At 46.7% G+C, this 20,439-nt stretch overlaps 1 protein-coding gene across 5 annotated transcripts in view; it reads left to right on the plus strand.

The window, feature by feature from the left end:
- The window catches only part of nxn (nucleoredoxin), a 286,408-nt gene that overhangs the window by 212,090 nt on the left and 53,879 nt on the right, over window positions 1-20,439 (plus strand). For all 5 annotated transcript variants that reach the window (XM_085964782.1, XM_085964781.1, XM_085964783.1 and 2 more), the window contains exon 5: window positions 2,845-2,951. In XM_085964782.1, the coding sequence (XP_085820908.1) occupies window positions 2,845-2,951 (107 nt within the window). The remainder of the gene's footprint in view (window positions 1-2,844; window positions 2,952-20,439) is intronic.

Consider the following 20,439-nt stretch of genomic DNA (forward strand, 5'->3'; position numbering starts at 1 on the left):
GAGTGAATGTGTGTGTGAGGGGGAGAGAGAGAAAAGGAAGGAATGGGGAAGAGAAAAGAAGTCTGTTGTCTCTTGACTGACATTTTATTGAAACCAAACCGAAGCTCAGAGCTGGGCCTGGCACTAGGCTAACACTGGTGCTTGCGTTCTTCTGCAAGGATTTATAACCAGTGACTTTAATTATAAACATAAGGTTTTTTTTTCCTGTCCTGGACAGCACTGAGGTGACTTGGCAGCTGGATAACAACAGACAAACTCATTAAATTTCAGGTTTCAGCCTGCTTGTGTTGTTTTCCGTGTGTAAATCATGGGGATGTTGGGCCTGTGACATCCTCTTGTAAAGGGTTCCACGCCAAAAGGACTAGAGTTTTGGCAGTAAAAGGAGGCCAAAGAGACAGCAGAAAATGAAAGAACGAGAGCAATCTGGTTGCAAGGAAATTTTCCTCCGTGACCTGACCAATTAGTCCATGGGGTGTCCAATCTTTAGTCTTTGGGTCCCACGCAATGTGTCCCTTGGAACCTCTAGAGCCGCATTTAAGCTTTAAATCCATTTTCCCCATTAATTTGCATCTCAGTGTCGGCTGTGGCTCAGTGAGTCAGAAGGTTGTGGGGTCAAGTCCCACCTCCAGAGACTTGAGCACAAAAATCTAGGCTGACACTGCAGTGCGGTGCTGAGGGAGTGCGGCGCTGTCGGAGGTGCCGTCTTTCAGATGAGACGTTAAACCAAGGCCCCCGTCTGCGCTCTCAGGTGGAGGTAAAAGATCCCACGGCCACTATTTCAAAAACTACCAGGAGAGTTCTCCCCGGTGTCCTGGCCGACATTTATCCCTCAATCACCATCACTAAAAACAGATGATCCGGCCATTATCACATTGCTGTTTGTGGGAGCTTGCTGTGCGCAAATTGGCTGCCATGTTTCCGACATTACAACATTGACTACACTTCAAAAAGTACTTCATTGGCTGTAAATGCTCTGGGATGTCCGGTGGTCGTGAAAGGCGCTATAGAAATGCAAGTCTTTTTCTTTTTATCTCTCTCAAGCTAGAGATCCGAACAGATCTTTGTACTCTGATTGAGGATTTATCTTCGCATGGGGCAAGGGCTTAGAGCCGCCCTTTCCAAACCTCCAGACCCACGAAATTCAAACCAGTTTAACTGGCGAATAGAAGCACAAATAGGACCGAGTTGCTTCTGCTAAATAGCCAGGAATCATGGGCTGCACGTGACCCTAGGGCCACAGGTTGGACACCTGTGACTTATCCTATGATGGAGGCAACTCTGTGCATCACCCATGGGGTTCTGTGATTGCCCAGCACGGATAGGAACATTAGGAACAAGAGTAGGCTGTTCAGCCCCCTCGAGCCTGCCATCTACCGACCAAGCCAGTAGGTCATGGCTCAATCGGCATTACGGCACACAAGGTACTCATTAGAAAACATTATTACGATGGAGCCTGTGGGCATTAGATCGTGGCTGATCTGCACCTCAACTCCACTTAACCGTCTCTGCTCCATATCCCTCGATGGCCTTACCCTTATTCTGAGGCAAATCCGCTCCTCATTCCTGGTCAGGTTGAGCAGTGATCAGTAGTCAAGGCAACTCATTTATAGTTTTGCAAAAGGCAAAATACCGCGGATGCTAGCAATCTGAAATATCAACAGAAAATACTGGAAATACTCAGCGGGTCAGGCAGCATCTGTGCAGAGAGAAACAGAGTTAATGTTTCAGGCCGATGACCCTTCGTCAGAACTGGAAAATGTTAGAGATAGAACAGGTTTTTAAGCAAGTGTAGGGCGCAGGGAAAGTGGGGAGGGGATGAAAGAACAAAAGGGAAGGTCTGTGATAGGGTGGAAGGCAGGAGAGATTAAATGACAAAAGGGATGATGGTGTGAGGCAAAAGGGGATGGTAATGGGACAAGTAAAGAAACAAAACAAGTTACAGTTTTAATGGAAATCCAATTGCCAAAAAGAGTAATTCTAGAATCCCAGAGAATTTGATGTATGCGGCCACCATAAATGAGTGGCCCGGCTGACAATGGAGGTGGGAGGTTGAGAGGGACGGTCATCAACCAAGGATTGTTGCTGTGGCGACCAGTTCAAGCCCGAGTAGCCTCACAAGACACACAACTCTGCAGAGGCCTAGAGTCGCTCTGTGTGCTGGCGTAGTCAACGGGTGTTACTGCTACATATACTGCTGGCAGTCTGGCGAAGCAGCATTCATTTCAGAACATAAGGATTAGGAGCAGGTGTGGGTTATACGGCCCCTCGAGCCTGCTCCGCCATTCAATAAGATCATGGCTGATCTTTGACCTCGACTCCACCTTCCCGCCCGATCTCCATATCCCTTGATTCCCCTAGAGTCCAAAAATCTATCGCTTTCAGCCTTGAATATACTCATCGACTGAGCCTCGAATCAAGTGCTTGGTGGTATTAATTGGTTTCATGTCGGGTCGGGGAAGCAGGAGGTGGGTGTGACTTGTTTTTGTGGTGTAAAACCTTCCTCCCATACACCAACGTGTTTTTTTTTATGGCCCTGCTTAGTTATGTTTTAGAACAAGGAAGCGCTGCGGAGGGAGGGCAGGGGTGGGGGGGGCGCATGTGGTGGTGAGGGAGGGGGTGGCTGGAGAGGGAGGACCCTGGCGGGGCGGGTCATGGGCAGGCTCTAATGCCTCGTGGCGGCTAGTTACAGGGTCTATTTGTAGTGGTCTTAACAGCTGCTGCCCTCTTGGGTTACAGACCTCAGGCACGGAGATCCAGCCCCCCCCCCCCCCGCCCCCGCCCCCACACCCACCCTGTTAAAAACAAAGCAAGAATATTGAAGTCCTGACATTCTTCACCCCCCAGGTCAGAAGATTCCTATAAACAGTATTTCAGCGAGATGCCCTGGATAGCTGTACCATATACCGACGAAGCCAGAAGGTCACGGCTCAATCGGCATTACGGCATACAAGGTACTTATAGCAAACATTATTACGATGGTCCCTGTGGGCACAGAACAGCTCCGCGAGTCTTGTGTTTTTTTTAAATTGCCGTTTTTCTTCTTCTCTCACGCATTAAATATCAATTTAATCGAATGTGGTTCTGTGCATGAAAGAGATTCTGTGCGGTTTGAAAGCTGCAGGGGAAATCCTGACGTTCAAAATGTTAATTCCATAAATGCCACCTACATAAACCCCCAAAACGCATTAGGGTATTTTTTTTCGAACTGTACAGCGAGTTGCTTCTGTCCGCCTTGGTGCTTGTTCAGGCAGCAGCTGCTGAGTGGAGTAACCGGTGAACGGGCGGCTTTGCTTTCTTATATTGACCATCGGCACCGTAGTGTCCGAGCTTCGTTCTCTCTGGGGACTACTTCAGTCCAAAGCACGGGAACAGGAGGAGGCCATTCAGCCCCTCGGGGCCTCTCCCGCCATTCAATGAGATCGCGGCTGGTCTGTATCTTAACTCCATCTGCCCGCCCTGGTTCTGTAACCCTTAATACCCTTACCTAACAAAAATCTCTTTTTGGGGGAGAGAGTTCCAGATTTCCACTACCCTTTGTGTGAAGAAGTGCTTCCTGACATCACCCCTGAATGGCCTGGCTCTAAGTTTAAGGTTACGCCCCCTTGTTCTGGACTCCCCCCCCCCCCCCCCCCCCAACCAGAGGAAATAGTTTCTCTCTATCGATCCGATCAACTCCTTCAATCATCTTAAACACCTCGATGAGATCACCCCTTAATCCTCTATACTCGAGGGAATACAAGCCTAGTTTGTGCAACCTGTCCTCGTAATTTAACAGTTTCAGTCCCGGTATCCCCCTGGTGAATCTGCGCTGCTCCCCCTCCGAGGCCAAGATATCCTTCCTGAGGCGCGGGGCCCAGAACGGAAGGCACTTACTCCAGATTGGGGTCTAGCCAGAGCTCTGTCCAGCTGTAACACAACTTCCACCCCTTTGTATTCCAGCCCCCCCCCCCCCCCCCCCGGCCGAGATAAAGGCCAACATTCCATTAGCCTTTTTCATTATTTTTTTGCACCTGTCCGCTAGATGTTTGTGATTTCTGCACTTGAACCCCTAAATCTCTGCTCCTCCACAGTCCCTCGCTTCTCACCATTTAGGAAATACTTAGAAATGATGTGAATCCTCAAACTCCATATATAAAGTTTACATTAATATCTCATTAATTTGCATATATCATAATCTTACAGCACAGAAGGAGGCAATTCGGCCCATTGTGCCTATGCCAGCTCTTTGAAAGAGCGCTCCAATTAGTCCCACTCCCCTGCTCTACCCCCATAGCCCTGCTAATGTTTTCCTTTTCAAGTATTTATCCAATTCCCTTCTGAAAGTTACTATTGAATCTGCTTCCACCGGCCTTTCAGGCAGCGCGTTCCAGATCACAACAGCTCGCTGTGTAAAAACAATTCTCCCCATCTCCCCCTCGAGTTCTTTTACAGCTTCTGTATATCACAAGCTGCAGATACTAATAGTGTTTATTAAAAAAAAAACCCAGCCCATTCCAAATCTCCAGGCCGACAAATTTGGAATCAGAGAGTAAGAAATGTTAGCACAAATGGAACTAAGTTGTCTGGGTTTCATGTGCTAGGCCTTAAGGGCTGGAAATGTAAACGCCACAGGGCAGTGGCAGTGGTTGAGTCGTCAGCCTTGCCTCAGTAATTGCATTCTCACCAGAGTCAGAAGGTTGTGGATTCAAGTCCCAATCCGGGATCTGAGAATACAATCGAGGCCGACATTTCAGTGCCGAGCTGCACCGTCAGATGTGCTGTCTGTCGGGAGATGTTAAACCAAGGCCTCGGGTGGATATAAAAGACTCCGTGGCATGTTTTGCTGTGTTGAAGACGCTATATAAATGCAAGTTGTTGTTGAAATGGGATACAGGATGGCCCAGATTTGGAGGATACACCAGGGGGCCTGGTTTAAGTCTTTATTGAACCCACAAGGTCTGAGTAATCTGCTAATATTCATTGTTGAGGCTCACGCATGAATAATGGTCACTTGGGTGCATATCGAAGGGCCTGTGAAGGCATGAGGGATTACTATCCTTAGTTGTTCTGAGAAGGTGGCTGTGGACCTTCTCCTTGACCCGCTGCAGTCCTTGTGGTGATGGTGCTTTCAAAGCAGTGTTAGGCAGGACGTTCCAGCGACGATGAAGGAACAGTAATGTATCTCGCAGTCAGGATGGTGGGTGACTTGGAGGGGTTTCTCGCAGCTGGCGGTGTTGCCATGTTGTTGCTTCTTTCTTCGGGATGCACTGCGGAAGTAACCTTGGTAAGTTGCTGCAGCGCATCCTGTAGATAATACCCACTGCAGCCAGGGCTGCTAGGAGAGTTGAGTAATGCATCAATGAATCAGTGGAATGAATCAGTGGTGTTGGATGTCTTTGGACGAATGTCAAGAGCATGTGCCCAATATATTGTGTTTATAATAATGGTCAGTGCTGCTCTAAACCCTCTTCTCTTCCTCTTCCCAAGCTCCAGTACTTTGTCCACTGACTTTTCCTCCTCACTGTGTTGAAGTCGAGGTTCATTGCGATGTCTCCTACTCCATTCTTTCCCAGGATCTCAAAACTCTGCCATTTCGCTCCTCCTTCAGCCTGTCTTTCCTCCTGGAATCTTCTTGAATGCCCAAGCTTAGCGTCATTTCCTCACTGCTGCTCGATTAGATCTTCTCTCCTACCCTGTCCAGTTGGGGACATCCTGGTCTGTGGGGGGGGGGGGGGGGTCTTCATTCAATGTTTCACAGTGAAAGGCGAAAGGTGTCCCTTGAGATCTCTTTTAAAATGACATGTTGAAGGGCGAGAGGAGGCTCGTGTGGAGCATAAACACCAGCATGGACCAGTTGGGTCGAATGGCCAGTTTCTGTGTTGTAATTTTTTTTTTTTTTTAAGTACTGGAATTTCAGGGCAGGACATTTCGATTTGAATGAGTTGTGGAGTTTTACACTGACGGTGTTAGGCAGGACGTTCCAGTGACGATGAAGGAACATGTCATTGTTGCTAGAATTAGGTGATGAAGGTGCTTATCGTTAGTTTGCACAGTTTTGATGATGAATATTCCCTTACCAAACAAAGAGAAAAGAATTATTTTCTCAAAAAGGCATCAGTCACAGGCACCTTGTTAATACTAGTGTCCATTTAAACAACAATAGCTTGTGTTTATATAATAACATAATAAAACGTCCCAAGGCGCTTCACACGAGTGTTATCAAAATAAAGAATTTGACACCGAGTCATATAAGGAGATGTTCGGGCAGATGACCAAAAAGCTTGGTCTAAGAGGTAGGTTTTAAGGAGCGCCTTATAGGAGGAAAGAGAAGTGGAGAGGCGGAGAGATTTAGGGAGGGAATTCCAGAGCTTGGGACCTAGGCAGCTGAAGGCACGGCCACCAATGGTGAAGCATTTAAAATCGGGGGTGTTCAAAAGGTCAGAATAGATGGAGCGCAGAGGTCATGGGGGGATTATAGGGCTGGAGGAAATTACAGAGATAAGGAGGGGCTTCAAGGAGAAAGCGTGCCAAAATACCGTTGGACAGAGTATTAATCAACAAATAACAGGAGCTTGTAACAAAGGTAATACAATAATCATGGACTTTAATCTTCATATAAACTGGGCAAATCAAATTGGCAAAGGTAGTCTGGAGGACGAGTTCATGGAATGCATTTGAGACTAAGTTTCCTAGAACAATATGTCATGGAACCAACCAGGGAACTGGCTATTTTAGATCTTGTATTGTGTAATGAGACAGGGTTAATTAGTAATCTTATAGTAAAGGATCCTCCGCGGAAGAGTGATCATAATATAACATTTCACATTGAGTTTGAGAGTGAAATACTTCAGTCGGAAACAAGTCTTAAACTTAAATGGAGCCAATTACATAAGGTATGAGGGACGAGTTAGCTCAGGTCGATTGGGAAATTAGATTAAAAGGTATGACTGGAGATAAACAGTGGCAAACATTTAGAAATATTCTAAAATTCTCAACAAATATACATTCCATTGAGAAATAAAAACTCCACGGGAAAAGCGATCCATCCGTGGCTAACTAAAGAAGTTAAGGATAGTAATAAATGAATAGAAGAGGCTTATAATATTGTGAGGAATAGTAATAAGCCTGAGGATTGGGAAAGCTTTAGAAACCAGCAAAGGATGACCAAAAAATTGATAAAAAGGGAGAAAATGGAATATGAGAGTAAACTAGCAAGAAATATAAAAACAGCTTCTACAAGTATGTAAAAAGGAAGAGAGTAGAAAAATTAAGCGTTGGTCCCTTAGAGGCTGAGACAGGAGAAATTATAATGGGGAATAAGGAAATGGCAGAGACTTTAAACAAATATTTTGCATCTGTCTTTACAGAAGAAGACACAAAAAGCATACCAAAAATAGTGGGGAACCAAGGGGCTAATAAGAGTGAGGAACTTAAAGTAATTAATATCAGTAGAGAAAAAGTACTTGAGAAATTAATGGGACTGAAAGCCGACAAATCACCTGGACCAGATGGCCTACATCCTAGGGTTCTAAAAAGGTGGCTGCAGAGATAGTGGATGCATTGGTTGTGATCTTCCAAAAGTCCCTGGATTCTAGAACTGTCCCAGCAGATTGGAAGGAGGGAGAGAGAAAACAGGAAACTACAGGCCAGTTAGCCTGACATCAGTCGTCGGAAAAATGCTGGAATCCATTGTTAAGAAAGTGGTATCAAGTCACTTAGAAAATCATAACATGATTAGGCAGAGTCAACATGGTTTTATGAAAGGGAAATCGTGTAACGTAGAAGATAGGAGCAGGAGTAGGCCATTCGGCCCCTCGAGCCTGCTCCGCCATTCAATGAGATCATGGCTGATCATCCAAACTCAGTACCCTGTCCCTGCCTTCTCCCCATATCCCTTGATCCCTTTAGCCTTAAGAAACAAGTTTATTAGTGTTTTTTGAGGATGTAACTAGCAGGGTAGATAAAGAGGAACCAGTGGATGTAGTATATTTGGATTTCCAAAAGGCATTCGATAAGGTGCCACATAAAAGGTTGCTACGCAAGATAAGGACTCATCTGGTTGAGGGTAATATATTAGCATGGATAAAGGATTGGTTAATGGAAAGAAAACCGAGAGTAGGGATAAATGGGTCATTTTCAGGTTGGCAGGCTGTAACTAGTAGGGTGCCGCAAAGATCAGTGCTTGGGCCTCAGCTATTTACAATCTATATTAATGACTTAGATGAAGGGACCGAGTGTAATGTATCCAAGTTTGCTGACGATACAAAGCTAGGTGGGACAGTAAGTTGTGAGGAGAACAAAGAGCCTGCAAAGGGATATAGACAGGTAAAGTGAGTTGGCAATAAGGTGGCAGATGGAATATAATGTGAGGAAATGTAAGGGTAGGAAGAATAGAAAAACAGAATATTTTTTAAATGGTGAGAAACTATTAAATGTTGGTGTTCAGAGAGATTTAGGTGTCCTCGTACAGGAAACACAGAAAGTTAGCATGCAGGTACAGCAAGCAATTAGGAAGGCAAATGGCATGTTGACCTTTATTGCAAGGGGGCTGGAGTACAAGAGTAAGGAAGTCTTACTATAATTGTACAGGGCTTTGGTGAGACCACACCTGGAGTACTGTGCACAGTTTTGGTCTCCTTATCTGAGGAAGGACATACTTGCCTTAGAGGCGGTGCAATGAAGGTTCACTAAACTAATCACTGGGATGAGAGGGCTGTCCTATGAGGAGAGATTGAGTAGACTAGGCCGATACTCTCTGGAGTTTAGAAGAATGAGAGGTGATCTCATTGAAACATACAAGATTCTGAGGGGGATTGACAGGGTAGATGCTGAGAGGTTGTTTCCCTTGGCTGGAGAGTCTAGAACTAGGGGGCACAGTCTCAGGATAGTCGGCCTTGAAGACCGAGATAAGGAGGAATTTCTTCACTGAGGGTTGTGAACCTTTGGAAGTTGACCTCAGGACATCCCAAAGCGCTTCACAGCCAATGAAGTACTTTTGAAGTGGAGTCACTGTTGTAATGTAGGAAACGTGGCAGCCAATTTCACACAGCAAGCTCCCACAAACAGCAATGTGATAATGACCAGATAATCTGTTTTTGTTATGTTCTTTGAGGGATAAATATTGGCCCCAGGACACCGGGGAGAACTGCCCTGCTCATCTTCGAAATAGTGCCGTGGGATATTTTACGTCCACCCGAGAGGGCAGACAGGATCTCGGTTTAACGTCTCATCCGAAAGACGGCACCTCCGACAGTGCAGCACTCCCTCAGCGCCGGACTGGGAGTGTCAGCCTAGATTTTTGTGCTCGAGTCTCTTGGAGTGGGGACTTGAACCCACGACCTTCTGACTCAGAGACGAGGGTGCGACCCGGTGAGAGCCACGGGCTGTCATAAAATAAAACTCAAAAAGAAAGCAATGCCTTCAGCTGCCCATGATTGAGAAGAGCAGCTTGTGGAATGGATGGCAAGAAATAATGTCTGGTCTGTGATGAATGAACTGTGACCCTCAGGAAGTCCCAGTATCTACATCCAGAGGTTTGCCAGCCAGTACAAGGCCGGTGCCATCAGTTGGCAGTCAATCAAGCAGTGACATAACAACAGAAAATGCTGGAAAAACTCAGCAGGCCAGGCAACATCCGTGGAGAGAGAAACAGAGTTAACGTTTCGGGTCGAAACCGTCCTACAGAACATCCCATGGCACTATTTCGAAGGGTTTCGACCCGAAACGTTAACTCTGTTTCTCTCTCCACAGATGTTGCCTGGCCTGCTGAGTTTTTCCGCGTTTTCTGTTGTTATTTCGGATTTCCAGCATCCGCAGTATTTTGCTATCGAATCAAGCAGTGACCGCCAGCTTTGGAAATAACGATCAATGGCGTTAACGATACAGAAGAAGCCAACTTTAGTACCTAAAATGTTGCCCGTGTGTGTTTCGAGCAGGACTGAGTGAAACATTCTCAAGTGTGAAAATAAATATGTTGAGAATGGGATGTGGGGGCTCCGAACTTTAATCTGTGGCCCCACTTTTGCGACTCCCTGACAAAATATCATGGAAATGAGGGCAATTATCACCCAATTCCAGCTCGATGCATTTTTAATCAGTTTTAAAAACGGGCAGAAAATAGCCCAGCAATAAGCTTGAGCTGGCTGATGATCTTGGACAGAATAGTTGGAGGCTCGTGTGGAGCTTGGATCTGTGGGGCCGAACATACCAGCTGCATTCTCCGAGAAAGGGAAGAATCAATTACAGGAACTTAAATTGGCAGCAGCGCACAGCTTGTCTGTTCTTGCCCAGAAAACTTCAATTTCAAATAGTTGTCTGTGTGTGCAGCAACACCCGACAATAGTCCTGTGCTCCGATATTCTTGCCACAATCCCACACAGTATTTATTTGTAGTCGGGAGGGAGGGGGGGGATATCTTGCCGGCCTCCCAGTCGGATCCGAGCTGATATCCTCACTTCACCTCTGAGGCAGCCTCGGGAATGTAAACAGAGCTGCACCTCCCCCACGGTGAACAGTGTGGGACGCTGGGATCCAAGCTGAGCATCAAACATGTCCGCTTGCATCAGCCAGGCATCACATGGCTAGTTTTTCTTTTTCAAATGAACTTTGGAGCAGGGTGGGTGTGGGGAGGAAGGGAGAAGGAGATGTTATTCCCATGATTAATGAAGAAAGAAAGACTTGCATTTCTGTCGTGCCTGTCATGACCACCGGACGTCCCAAAGCGCTTTACAGCCAATGAAGTAGTTTTTGAAGTGTAGTCACTGTTGTAATATAGGAAACGCGACAGCCAATTTCCGTATAGCAAGATCCCACAAACAGCAATGTGATAATGACCAATTAACCTGTTTTTTAGTGATGTTGGTTGAGAGATAAATATCGGCCAGGACACCGGGGCTAACTCCCCTGCTCTTCTTCGAAATAGTGACATGGGATCTTTTACATCCAGCCGAGGGAGCAGACGGGGCCTCGGTTTAACGTCTCATCCGAAAGACAGCACATCCAACAGTGCAGCTCTCCCTCAGCATTGCACTGGGAGTGTCGGCCTGGATTTTTGAGCTCAAGTCCCTGGAGTGGGACTCGGACCCACAACCTTCTGACTCAAAGGTGAGGGTGCTGCCCACTGAGCCATGGCTGACACTGAAGAATTATTACAGAATCATAGAAACTTTCAGCACAGAAGGAGGCCATTCGGCCCGTCGTGCCTGTGCTGGCTCTTTGAAAGAGCCGTCGTGCTCAGTCCCACAGCCTCGCTTTTTGTCCGTAACCCCGTGAGTTCCTCATCCTCGAGAACCCGTCCAACTCCCTGTTAAAATTATTGATGGAATCAGCTTCCGCCAGGTCGAGTGTTCCAGATCCCCACAACTCTTGAGTGAAAACATTTCTCCTCATCTCCCCTGTAGATCTTTTTCCAATGATGTTGAATCTATGACCTCTGGTTATTGACCCACTCGCCAGAGGGAATAATTTTTCTCTCTCTACTCTATCAAAACCCCTCATCATCTTGAAAACCTCTATTAGGTCGCCTTTTAACCTTCTCTGTTCCGAGGAGAACAGTCCTAACTTCTCCAACCTCTCCTCATAACTGAAGTCCCTCATCACTGGTAACATCCTGGTAAACATCCTCTGAACCCTTTCTAAGGCCTTTACATCTTTCCTGAAATGTGATGTCCGGAATTGTCTACAATACTCCAACTGAGGCCTAACCAGTGATTTATAAAGTCTAAGCATGATCTCTTTGCTTTTATATTCTAAGCCTCTATTTATAAATTAGGGCAATATTGGCTCTTATCCTGGAGTGTTTATGAGCTTGACTGCAGTGCAAACTATTTCCAGATGCCCATCGACGGTAAGAACATTGGTAAATTCTGATTCGGGAGGCTGATATTCCGATGTGGAAATGAGACCGCCTGCTGACTCAGCCCTGTCTAAGATGGCACCCGACCACGTGCCCGCTGCCATCTTTGCAGTAATGCCGCATTCAGATTGATTCCAAAGTGAAGACAACACGTAGAAGCTGTTTATTCAATCTCACAGCAATGAGAAGATGATTATGGGCAGTCTGGTGCCGTTGCCATTGGCAACAGCTCGGGCTGCTCGAAGCTGCTGCCCTAACCACACACTCCTCCTAAAACCCTTTGGAAACAGAGTGCAACCCTTCAGGAACTTGTAATATTCTCAGTTAACTGGCGTCCAGCCATTGTTGTCTGGAATGTTTAAGTACAAGCAAGATTTTGGAGGGGAAGGGAGGCATCATTTATTAATTTCTTTAGTATTCAGTAATTGCATTTTTTGTAGACGTTTTTAAGCTCTCCCTGTGCAATGGATTTTAAAAAAAATTTAAATTCATTCACGAGCTGTGGGCATCGCTAGCAAGGCCAGCATTTATTGCCCATCCCTAATTGCCCCTGAGAAGGTGGTGGTGAGCCGCCTTCTTGAACCGCTGCAGTCCGTGTGGTGAAGGTACTCCCACAGTGCAGTGATGAGGGACTTCAGTTATGAGGAGAGGTTGGAGAAGTTAGGACTGTTCTCCTTGAAACAGAGAGGATTTTGACCCAGCGACGACGAAGGAACGGCCGACATATGTCCAAGTCAGGATGGGGTGTGACGTGGAGGGGAACCTGGAGGTGGTGGTGTTCCCATGCGCCTTCTGTCCTCGCCCTTCTAGGTGGTCGAGGCCATAGGTTTGGGAGGTGCTGCCGAAGAAGCCTTGGCGAGTTGCTGCAGTGCATCTTGTAGATGGTGCACACTGCAGCCACGGTACGCCGGTGTTGCAGTGATTCAGAGGAAACTTCCATGGGGGAGGAAACTGCCAAACCATCTCCCACCTAGGAGATGTTTAAATAAAAAGCCCCAGTAAATTACGATGGTGTTACACGCCGTTTTATATATGCTGATGACTTATGTGTCACTGCCCAAAGCACTGATTTTAACACCGTGGAGAAAACGCTTTCTGAGGCCTTGGAGGGACTAAAATCCTACTATGAAGAAAACCACCTTCGCGCAGACCCATCAAAGACGCAAGTTTGTGCATTCCACCTCAGAAACCGTGAAGCCAAACGCCAGCTGAAAGTAACCTGGTGTGGAGCAACACTGATGCATTGCGAGCACCCTATCTACTTGGGAGTCACCCTTGACCGATGCCTCACCTTCAAGAACCACATCGAGAAGACAAAGGCAAAAGTGAGCGTACGAAACAACATCCTGAATAAGCTCACTAACACAAGATGGGGAACAAGCCCGAAAACATTGCGAACCAGTGCACTTGCTCTTTGCTATTCCACTGCCGAATACGCCTGCCCTGCATGGGAAAGGTCTACTCATGCCAAGAAGATGGATGCCATTCTGAATGCAAGCTGCCAATTTATCACAGGTTGCTTAAAACCAACAAACACCAACAGCCTATATATCCTGGTGGGTATCGCTCCCCCTGATATAAGAACGGTAGCCAGCAAGAAAGAGCGACTCCGTCAAACATCAGATGAGAGACACCCTCTGCATTGTCATACACCTACACCCAGCTGCCTAAAGTCAAGAAAGAGCTTCATGAACAGTGTTGTTCCATTACAGTCAACCTCATCTGAAGCCCGCATCGCCTTGTGGAAAGACCGGCTCGCCAGTCTTGAACAACCCCCAGCGATGGAAATTTTACTTGATGAAAGCCTTCCCCCAGGAGCTAATTGCAACTGGGCAACCTGGAAGTGCCTTAACAGACTTAGGACCGGTGTAGGTTGCTCAAAGGTGTCACTAAGCAAATGGGGATATTCAACCAGCCCGACAACTTGTGAATGTGGAACTGAGGCACAGACTATGCAACATCTCCTGCAATGCCCATCATTAGAGGAACCCTGCACTGTTGCAGATCTTGCCGAATTCAACAACAAGACGCAAAAATGTGTCCAGTTCTGGCTGGGCTATGTATAGACTGTCCGTGGACACGATAAGAAGAAGAAGTAAATATAAACTTTCCCAGTGAATGCCCGAAATTTTAATAACCCGTATCAGAGATGTATTTTAAAGTACTGAAACATGAAAACCAGGAAGAGATTTCTCTGCTCTACTGCCAGATGTGGGTCTGTAAAGACACTATGGGGAATTGGAGTATTTTCTGTTTTGGGCCACTATGTTATGATGGTGACGAGAAAACTAGAGGCTACCATACCGAAAAGGTACACCGGTTTCTTTTATATATCTAGAGCTTTACAACCAAAATATATGAAACTACTTCGGAGTCTAGCAACTGTTCTTAATCTTGGTGCAGGGTTTTTAAATTAAACATTATTTAAAACTTTGTGATCTACCAAGAGTGATCAGATAACTGCTGCCCAGGAAAGCTAATTGGCCCATCTTGGCTCATTTATCGGGGGGGGAAGACCACTACAATTCCCCCTCTGCATCGAATTGCTATCTCTGATGTCTGCCTCCACAATCCTTTCCTGAAAGTGCATTCCATGTGTTGATCACTCTTTATGTGCAGAATTTCCTGACATCAGTCCTGATTCGACCTTTCACCTGGTTGAACCCATGCCCCCTTGCCCTCCAGCATGATTTAATGTCATAGAGTCATAACGGCACAGAAGGAGGCCATTCGGCCCATCGAGTCCGCGTCGGCTCTCTGTAGAGCAATCCAGTCAGTCCCATTCCCCCGCTCTATCCCCATAGCCCTGCAGGTTTATTTCCCTCAAGTGCCTAGCCAGTCGCCTCTTGAAAACATTGAGTGTCTCCGCTTCCACCACTTCCGTCGGCAGCGAGTTCCAGGTCCTCACCACTCGCTGCGTAAAAAAGTTTTTCCTCACATCCCCCCCTGTATCTCTTGCCCAGAACCTTAAATCTGTGTCCCCTAGTCCTTGTACCATCAACTAGTGAATGTTTGGTCGTGCTCTGGGTTTGACTTTCCTATACCCATTTGATATCTTGCTATCCGGTCTGTTCTTTTCAATGCTGAACAGTCAAGTTTCTCTAATCTCTCCTCACAACCTAATCTTGTAACACAAGGCATCAGATGAGAAATACAAATATATCTGCTAAAGAACTCCATGTATTAACAATGACTAGCATTAGAGAGCGCATTACATAGTCCCAAGGCGCTTCACTAGCTCGCAATCAAACAACATTTGACACCGAGCCGCATGAGATATTAGGACAGGTGACCAAAAGCTTGGTCAAAGAGGAAGGTTTTAAGGAGCATCTTAAAGGAGGAGAGAGAGACGGAGAGGTTTAGGGAGGGAATTCCAGAGCTCGGGGCCCAGGCAGCTGAAGGCACGGCCGCCAATGGTGGAACTCGGGGATTTTAAGGAGGCGGTGATTTGCACAATGGCACAGACGCTGATGGCAGTCGTGGGCCATGTTCAGGTTTGCATTCTGCACCATGTGCTGCGCGTGGCTGGCCAGCTTCTGACCGCGGCACTGGCCTGTTTCTCGCCACCAGCCCCATTAACGATTGTGGTTTCTCTTGTTCTTTCCTGCACTCCTAATTGGGATCAAGAGCCGGCCGTCGAAAGCCCAGTGCCAGCGACTTTGCTCTTTTGTTAGTGGCTGCCTTGGTGTATGAGCGGAATGAACCGAGCACGAATCTGCTCGTTGTGCAACACGATCGAGTTAACATCATTAAAAATGTATTCCGTGTCTCGTTACGTCTGGGATGGAACCTGGTTATTCGTGGCTTCTGAACCACATAATGAGATGAATCATTACTGAATTGGCGTGTGAAGGAGAGCGCAGTGTAACTTTTTGATGAGCACCTCAGAGATCTCTTAAACACAGTTTGACATACCACTGTGCTATGTGTTGTCCCTACAAGTATGTACAGTGAATCAGTTCCTCGGAGAAGGTGCATCCTTGGCCTTCACTGGAAAAGGAAGTGAGTCATCCCAGGTGTGAGGTGTTGGGGGGGGTGGGGGGAACAAGTCATCGGATTGCCGTCCAGACCAGACAGTGGTGTATAGTGTGAAGCAAATGTAGAAAGAAGGGTGAAGCTGACTATGTTACAACAGCAAAACATCTGAGCCACCGGCGTACCATGGCTGCAGTGTGCACCATCTACAAGATGCACTGCAGCAACTTGCCAAGGCTTCTTCAGCAGCACCTTGTTGTGTATGTACCTTTAAGAGAATAACTGGTCTCAGACTGCAGTACCGGCAGTGACCACCCCTGTATAAAAGGTGCTAACAGCCCTCTGTAGTTTCAGTTTCCCGATTGACTCCATTCAGTAAAGACTTGTTTAAATCAACTCCTGCTGTCCGTGTCTCAATTATACACGGACATAATACACCTCCCAAACCTGCGACCTCTTCCACCTAGAAGGACAAGGGCAGCAGGCGCATGGGAACACCACCACCTCCAAGTCGCACACCATCCTGACTTGGAAGTATATCGCTGATCCTTCATCGTCGTTGGGTCAAAATCCTGGAACTCCCTAAATAACAGCACTGTGGCAGTACCTTCACCGCACGGACTGCAGCGGTTCAAGAAGGGGGCTCACCACCACCTTCTCAGGGGCAATTAGAGATGGGCAATAAATGCTGGCCTTGCCAGCAACACTCTCAGCCCATAAATGAATTTAAAAAAAAGAGCCATGCCACTGTGTGTAGGGACTTTAGCGAGTGGGAGGGATGGAGGGTCATCAATGGGCCACTTTCATGTGCCTCCTTAGTGACTGACTTCAACAGCCCTAGTGGAGAACTGACCTCTGAGCCTTACAGGGGCTCGGGGACAGGGTGAAGAAACTGCGGGCAGCATAGCCTGAATAAATTCGAATAGAATGAGTGGAGATTGGTGTGGATGTTAATTTCTCACAGAAACCCAAAGAGAGAGAGCAGGAAACTTAGAAGGAGAATCGGTGAAGCAGAAAGTGGCAATTAAGTTGCCGAGCTCTTCGAGTCCAGTTGAAGATGGGATTGAAACTCGCTGACATTATCTCCAGGAGCGCTGCCTCCCCACAAGTCCCTTTTGCTCAACCCAGTTATCTCTCTGGTTCTTAAATTAAACACTATTTGAAATGTTGCGACTTACCAAGAATGATGAGATAACTGCAGCCCGGGAAAGTCAGTTGGCCCACCTTGGCTCATTTATCGCTGGAGAAACAAACGCTGCAATGAATATGTTCTCAATTTGTTAATAAAAAAATGAAACGTATATTTTCTGAGAAAACTTGATCGAATCTGACGTTACACTGCTGTTAACTCACACCAAGTCCCGTTCGCCCATCACTCCTGGGCTCACTGACCTACATTGGCTCCCCGGTTAAGCAACGCCTCGATTTTAAAATTCTCATCCTTGTTTTCAAATCCCTCCCTGGCCTCGCCCCTCCCTATCACTGTAACCTCCTCCAGCCCCACAACCGCCCCCCCCCCCCCCCCCGAGATATCTGCGATCCTCTAATTCTGCCCTCTTGAGCATCCCTGATTATAATCACTCAATCATTGGCAGCCGTGCCTTCAGCTGCCAAGGCCCTAAGCTCTGGAATTCCCTCCCTAAACCTCTCCGCCTCGCTACATCTCTTTTCCTCCTTTAAGACGCTCCTTAAAATCTACCTCTTTGACCAAGCTTTTGGTCACCTGCCCTAATCTCTCCCTCTGTGGCTTGGTGTCAAATTTTGATTGATAATCGCTCCTGTGAAGCATCCTCGGGACGTTTTCCTACATCTATAAATGCAAGTTGTTGTTGTTACTTTGAACTCTTTCACTAAATTGTTATCGTACATCTGTTACTTCTGTGTTTTGAGGAAAAAAAACAAATCGGATCTTTGGGGGAAGCTAACAAGTCTCTTACTTAAAATTGTATTCATTTCTGTGAATTTTAGATCTTGCATGTTTCATTTCACTTTATAGTACACACCCTAGACAACTAGAAAGCCTCGGTGCTGTCCTTGGAATGTTCCTTTGCCGACTGACCTTGAGTTTGTAACCAGCTCCACATTTACACTGATTTCCACTTGTTGGCATTAAACTCTACAAATTGCGCCACTTAAAGCCTTTAAATGGCAATGTTTTCACTACAATGAAGGACAGTGTCATAAACCGTAAACTTTACTGACTGTCTGTCCTCCCGACCTCGTAGAGCTCAAACGCCACCCCCCCCCCCCCCCCCACAGTTCAATTGGCAGCAAGTGTAGATTTAATAAGTGTTGCAGACTAAACAAACCTCTGTTTGCCACCCTGGAAGTATCAGCTGTGCGGAGAGCCAAAGTACGAGTGATCACAGCTGGAAAATCCAGGCCCAAGGAGGTCACCTCAACCTCACACTGCTGTTTTACTAATGGAGGGTCGCTGGGCTTCCTTTCATGTGTTACCTTCCGGACGAGACGTTAAACTTTTACGTCTGCCCCCTCAGGTGGACGTAACAGATCCCACGGCACTATTTCGAAGAAGAGCAGGGGAGTTCTCCCCGGTGTCCTGGGCCAATATTTATCCTTCAACCAGCACCTAAAACCAGATGATCTGGTCATTATCACACTGCTGTATGTGGGAGCTTGCTGTGCGCAGATTGGCGGCCGCGTTTCCCACACTACAACAGTGACTGTACTTCAGAAAGTACTTCATTGGCTGTAAAGCGGCTTTGAGACGTCCTGAGTTCGTGAAAGGCGCTGTAGAAATGCAAGTTTAAAAAAAAAACCTACCCCGACTTCAGTTCATAGATGGTAATCTATATTAATGACATTGTTAAATTGTCTTTCAAAGAGTTTCCCTTATGAAGCCATTGTACATTTTGATTGCACAGTGCTTGCGGGAGGAGTACGTTGGAACATTGAGGTTTCTTGGCCAAGTTGTGCTTGTGCTGGGAGAATGCAGATTTAAGAGCTGAAACAAAACTGTTTTGGTCTCTAGGGTTGAATTGCGTTGGGGAACAAAGATGTCCTACCTAGTCATGTTGTTCTTGGTTAAGGTTGATGCCTCTTCCTTCTGTGAGGTTTTTTTTTTGCTCTGTATTGGTTAACCTTTACCTCCTCAATTGGCATGGCAACACTGAGCGGTGAGATGGAAGTTGTGACTCTTCAATTCAGAGTTCCCAATACCTGCCCTGGTGCTGCGGGGAGGGAGAGCTTCCATGCAACCATTCACACGCTACCTAACGGTTGGCTAAAGAGTGACATTGACAATGTTGGCAGGGGCTGTAGAGATCAGAGGAGATTAAGAAAAGAAAATCGAGCGGATTCGGATCCTCGCCAACAGTTTTTCTTTGCACAGTTGGTTCTCTTTCTTTGCCAGCACCTTGGCTGAGAGGGCAAGGTGTCTGCTCACAGGCCTCTGCTGAATCCAATCTTTTGCCGACTACTAGGAAATGTTTGGTGTTGGCCTGGCACCAGTTTCTTCCCTTTCTCCCTTTCCTCTGTCCCCCTGACCCTTCTGGAACGCGCGCTGCCTGAAATGTGGTGGAAACAGATTCAACAGTAACTTTCAAAAGGGAATTGGATAAATACTTGAAAAGGAATGATTTTCAGTGTTACGAGAAAAAAGCAGGCGAGTGGGACTAAATGAGACAGAGCTTTCACAGAGCCGGCACATTGGCCGAATGGCCGCCTCAGAATCACAGAAACCCCACAGTGCAGATAGAGGCCATTTCGGCCCATCGAGCCTGCACCGACACATATCCCACCCGATCCCCGTAACCCCTACACCAACACATATCCCAGTAACCCCACTTATTTAATCCCCCTAACACTAAGGGTCAATTTTTATCATAGCCAATCAACCTAACCCGCACATCTTTGGACTGTGGGAGGAAACCGGAGCACCCGGAGGAAACCCACGCAAACACGGGGAGAATGTGCAAACTCCACACAGACAGTCACCCGAGGCCGGATTCGAACCCGGGTCCCTGGCGCTGTGAGGCAACAGTGCTAACCACTATGCCACCGTGCTGCCCCTGCGCATAAGATTCTATAATTCATGGGTGCCCCCCCCCCCGAGCATCCTGTCCACTGTGCCACAGTGATGGCAACTCCAGCCTGTTCCACTGACCCCCTTTGTTTTTCAGCTGCACTTCATATTTGTAACTTAATCTTCTCTCTCCGCGCCCACTCCCCCCACCCCCTGGCCAAAAGAAATTCCCCAATAGCCCTCAGAGAAAAAAAAGCATTTATAAATTTATTTTAAACAGCTTAAATATATTTGGTCATCTACAGTCTGAGCACACGTGAGCTCCAGTAGTTTTTTTTTTATGGGATACTTCTTTTACAACAAAATTCTCCCTTATGAATTCTTACCCTCCAACTGAAATACAGAATCAGAACTAAATGTTGAGTGAGAATTATCCCACAAAGACCCATTAGAAAAACCTAACCTGTCATGTTTTTAACCGAACAAAGAGTGAGTGAATTTAACCGCTCATTTCATTTTTTTTTTAGCATGGCCTTGACATGCCTTTTGGGTGGAAGCATTATGAGGCAAATTGGCCGCATGTAGCGTTGCAGCCAGAGTTAGATCGCAGCACTGCCTAGCTAGCTGACACTAGCGGCGCGCTTGC

Source organism: Somniosus microcephalus, chromosome 22 (assembly GCF_052327205.1).
Source record: "Somniosus microcephalus isolate GS21.2 chromosome 22, FLI_Smic_1.0, whole genome shotgun sequence".
NCBI lineage: Eukaryota > Metazoa > Chordata > Chondrichthyes > Squaliformes > Somniosidae > Somniosus > Somniosus microcephalus.